This window comes from Brassica oleracea, chromosome C4 (genome assembly GCF_000695525.1).
Source record: "Brassica oleracea var. oleracea cultivar TO1000 chromosome C4, BOL, whole genome shotgun sequence".
Lineage (NCBI taxonomy): Eukaryota > Viridiplantae > Streptophyta > Magnoliopsida > Brassicales > Brassicaceae > Brassica > Brassica oleracea.
In genome coordinates, this window is record NC_027751.1 from 19,113,359 (window position 1) to 19,117,153 (window position 3,795).

Here is a 3,795-nt window from a genome sequence, read left to right on the forward strand (position 1 = left end):
GACTCTTGAATTTCTTTCTATTTTAGTAATATTTTCGCTAACTATTTAAATCTCTTCAGAATTTTATAAATGTATAATAATTTATAAAATTTCAAATTCTGCAGGAAAAAAATTAATTAATCGCAATTGACTTGCAAATTTGCGACGGAACAAGCCTCGCAATTTTGCGACGGAATAAAACCCTTGCAAAATTGCGACGAAACTGTTAATTGCAAAATTGCGAGGAACAACTAAACCGTCGCAAATTTTTGCGAGGAAATCAGTTCCGTCGCAAATTTGCGAAGAATATCATTCCGTCGCAAATTTGCAAGGAATTTATTTCCGTCGCAAATTTGCGAGCGTTTTGCGAGTGATTTTCATTTGCGACGAGCGATTTGCGAGGGAACGTGGTTTCTCGCAAAAGCCTCGCAATAAGCGATTTGCAACGGAATTGCGATGCAGTTTTCCCTTGCAACTGACGTGTTTTCTTGCAGTGATATGCATATTTAGGAAAACATTACTGAATGTAGAACATCTTTCTAAAACTTAAGAAGATATTCTGAATATTTATAATGTCTTTACAAAATTTAGATATCAAATTCAGGAAGGTTTTCCTATAATTTGAGGAATATATTATACATATTCAAAAATATTTTACCAAATATACATATAATTCATATTCAATAAGATATTCATAAATATATATTCATGGAGACCTTCCTAAAATATTCATTTTAAAAATGTATTTTAAAATGCATATTTATGAAACTTTTCCTAATTCTTATGAAGGTATTTTACTTATTTATGAAATCTTGCTAATTTTAGGAAGATATTATTCATATTCTGTAATGTTTTAAAGAAACAACCGTTTTTATAGCCTTTTGAAATAAAAAAAATTCAAATTTTTAAACAAAATTTGAAAAATTAATTTGTTTGAAAAATTAATTTTTAAAGAGAAATTTCTTGAAATGCACTAAGTTGGATACAATTTTTCTAAATTACATTCAATAAACAAATACCCTAACATTTAGGTTTTAGGATTGAGTGATTATTGTTTAGGGTTAAGTATTTAGGGGGTGAGATTGATTTTATAAACTTCTATAAATAATTCTTAAACATTTATAAATTATTTAGGAGGGTTAATTTTTTCTTTTTAAAAGAAAATTAAGGAATTTATGCAAATTTTTATCATTTAAAGATATCAAGTTTGAGGTAAAATTAGAATTCTTCCTTTTTGAATAAAAACAGAAATGTTTTTTTTTAATATTTATTTATTCTTATATATATTTAAGAAAGATATATAACTGTGATTTACAATTCAATGAAACCTAATTGAATCTCTTTGGTCCTATAAGACTAGTTTGGGAGCAAAAAACATGTTTTAGGCTATTTCATATATCAGTTCTCGTTATTTATTTTTTATTTATTTGCTAATGCTTAGTTTACCAAAGTTATTGATACAATTATAAAATAAAATAATGGATACTTTAAATTATGATAGTTTCTATATTATTTGTTAAAACTTTATTTTTAAAAAATTGACTACCCTCTGTATTATTTCGTTGTAGAACAAATTTCTTAAATGTATTAATTTTATTTGGTTTAGGGTATCAAATATTCTTTTCTTTTCTTTTTGGTATCAAATGTTTTAGCGCTCACGGGCTATGATTTTTCGTTAAGTTTTAGAATTGTCTCGATAAGTAACATTCTCTTTGTCCTATCAATTTCAATGTGTTCTGTTCATAGCGTGAGATTATTTAATATAACAACTCCCTCTATAAAGATATCGACATCATTTTCAGTGAGTTGGAGTAGGTACACCAACTCCGATATTATTGAATATCAACACGACAGTTCACAATGCCATCTCCTCCATATTAAATAATGTCTATGAACCCATAAAATTGAAATTGTATCCACGAAAACCCACTAAAGTCATTCTCTTCACCATGGCCACTTTTCTCTCTTTCTTTCTTCTCTCTGCTGTAGCACTATCCCTCGTTCTTGTTTCGGCCACAGCAGAATCCCTCGAACGTGATTTCTTGAGTCATAAAAAAGAGAAGCTAACTCATTTTACAGTGTATTGGCACGACATCTTGGACGGCAAAGATCCAACTTCGGTCTCAATAATGAATCCTCCGAAAACCTACACAGGAGCAACAGGTTTTGGCCTCACTCGGATGATTGATAATCCTTTAACGATGGCCCCGGAATTAAGCTCCAAAATGGTTGGAAGGGCACAAGGGTTTTATGCAGCCGCATCTAAAGAAGAGGTGGGATTGTTGATGGCTATGAATTTCGCTATTTTGGAAGGGAAGTACAATGGAAGCACAATCACAGTGTTTGGAAGAAACTCGGTGTTTGATAAAGTGAGGGAGATGCCGGTGATCGGAGGGAGTGGACTTTTCCGATTTGCTAGAGGTTATGTTCAGGCAAGGACACATGTCTTTGATATCAAGACAGGGAACGCCGTCGTCGAGTATAATTGTTATGTTTTGCATTATTGATTCTTAATTTTTAGTCTATATTGTGTGTTTATTGTATGGTTTTTCCCCTTCACATTGTTGTGGTGGGACAGTTATTAGGTCACTTCAAGTGATATATGATTGTAGGTTCTTGTTTTTTTTTCTGCCAACAACTCTTTATAAATAACTAGTGGTGTGCCCGCGCTACGCGCGGGTTGTTTGAAATTTGTGTTATTTAAATTTATGAATTATTTTGTTGGTTTTATGTGTAATTTGACATTGCAGGTTTTTATCGCAAGTAAATGGACGTTTAACGGTTTGAATATCAAATTCTTATAAACATGGTTGTCTTTGAGTAGTTTTAGCTAATGTAGGGAATGATTGCTTGACATGTCATTGCTGGTTCTTGCCGACTGTTGACGACCACACAACTTTAGAGATGATATATCATTAGATGTCTCGAAGGAGTTGTTGAAAAATTGATAGTAGTTGATATGAGTTTATTTTGTAACTTACTTTGTGTAAGAGATATTTGTTTTTTGTGTTGGAGGTTTTGATTTAGATAGTTGTGTAAAATGTATGTTAATAAGAAATTTAAATCTTTTGCGTGGTAGTGTAATAATTTGTGTAATTTTATGGAGTTAATTTTGTTTTTGATAAATGGCTTAATTTTTATTGAGTTAATTATTTTGGTATTAACAATGCTCCTCATATATTAGTAACAGTTAGTAATTAATTTTAGGGGATTTACTTGGTGTTCCGTTTGCCAAACTAATTTATCAATATGTTTGTGTTATTTATTAATTTCACTAAGGATTTTTTGTTTTGTTTTGTTGGTTATATGTAGGTTTTATTCAAATATTAAGCACTGTTTTTTGCATTTGTATATAGCAGGGGTGTGTTTCAAAAAAAAAAAATGTAGCTGGGGTTTCTATATAATGTGCATATGATACTAAGAATGTTGTTATAACTTAGGGTAATATTTTGATTTTGTTTAAGGAGTATGACTAATGTGTATATTTTGGTATTCATGTTGCACTAGATGGTTTACGCAGTCTGCCTATGGCTTTTTATGTTGTTCCGGGGGTCCTTTAACTTATTTAGCTATGGCTTTGCTTAGGTTGTAATTTTTTTTGACAGACATAATGAGAAAAAATTGCAATAGTAGTTGAAGGTGAAAACAGAAGCAAAAGCTCAATAAAAAAAAATAGAAGCAAAAATTCTAGGGAAAACTGAAGCAATAGCAGTGCATGTGTTTGTTTGCTATTATCTCTCATCAGATGAAGTTGATAAGTTTGTTCATATGTTTATAATAAAAGCTACGCTTCTCTGCTTTTGGTGAAGAGTTCAT

The 3,795-nt window shown here is 30.7% G+C and overlaps 1 protein-coding gene across 1 annotated transcript; it reads left to right on the forward strand.

The window, feature by feature from the left end:
• The first annotated feature begins 1,859 nt into the window (after positions 1-1,859).
• LOC106339455 (dirigent protein 19) lies at positions 1,860-2,631 on the forward strand. The gene has a single exon (XM_013778267.1). The coding sequence runs from the start codon at positions 1,929-1,931 to the stop codon at positions 2,484-2,486; it is 558 nt and encodes a 185-aa protein (XP_013633721.1). The 5' UTR covers positions 1,860-1,928; the 3' UTR covers positions 2,487-2,631.
• The last annotated feature ends 1,164 nt before the right edge of the window (positions 2,632-3,795 follow it).

Bases quoted from the DNA above. Each gene is read 5' to 3' on its own strand.
- LOC106339455 (XM_013778267.1), top strand. From the start codon at position 1,929: ATGGCCACTTTTCTCTCTTTCTTTCTTCTCTCTGCTGTAGCACTATCC.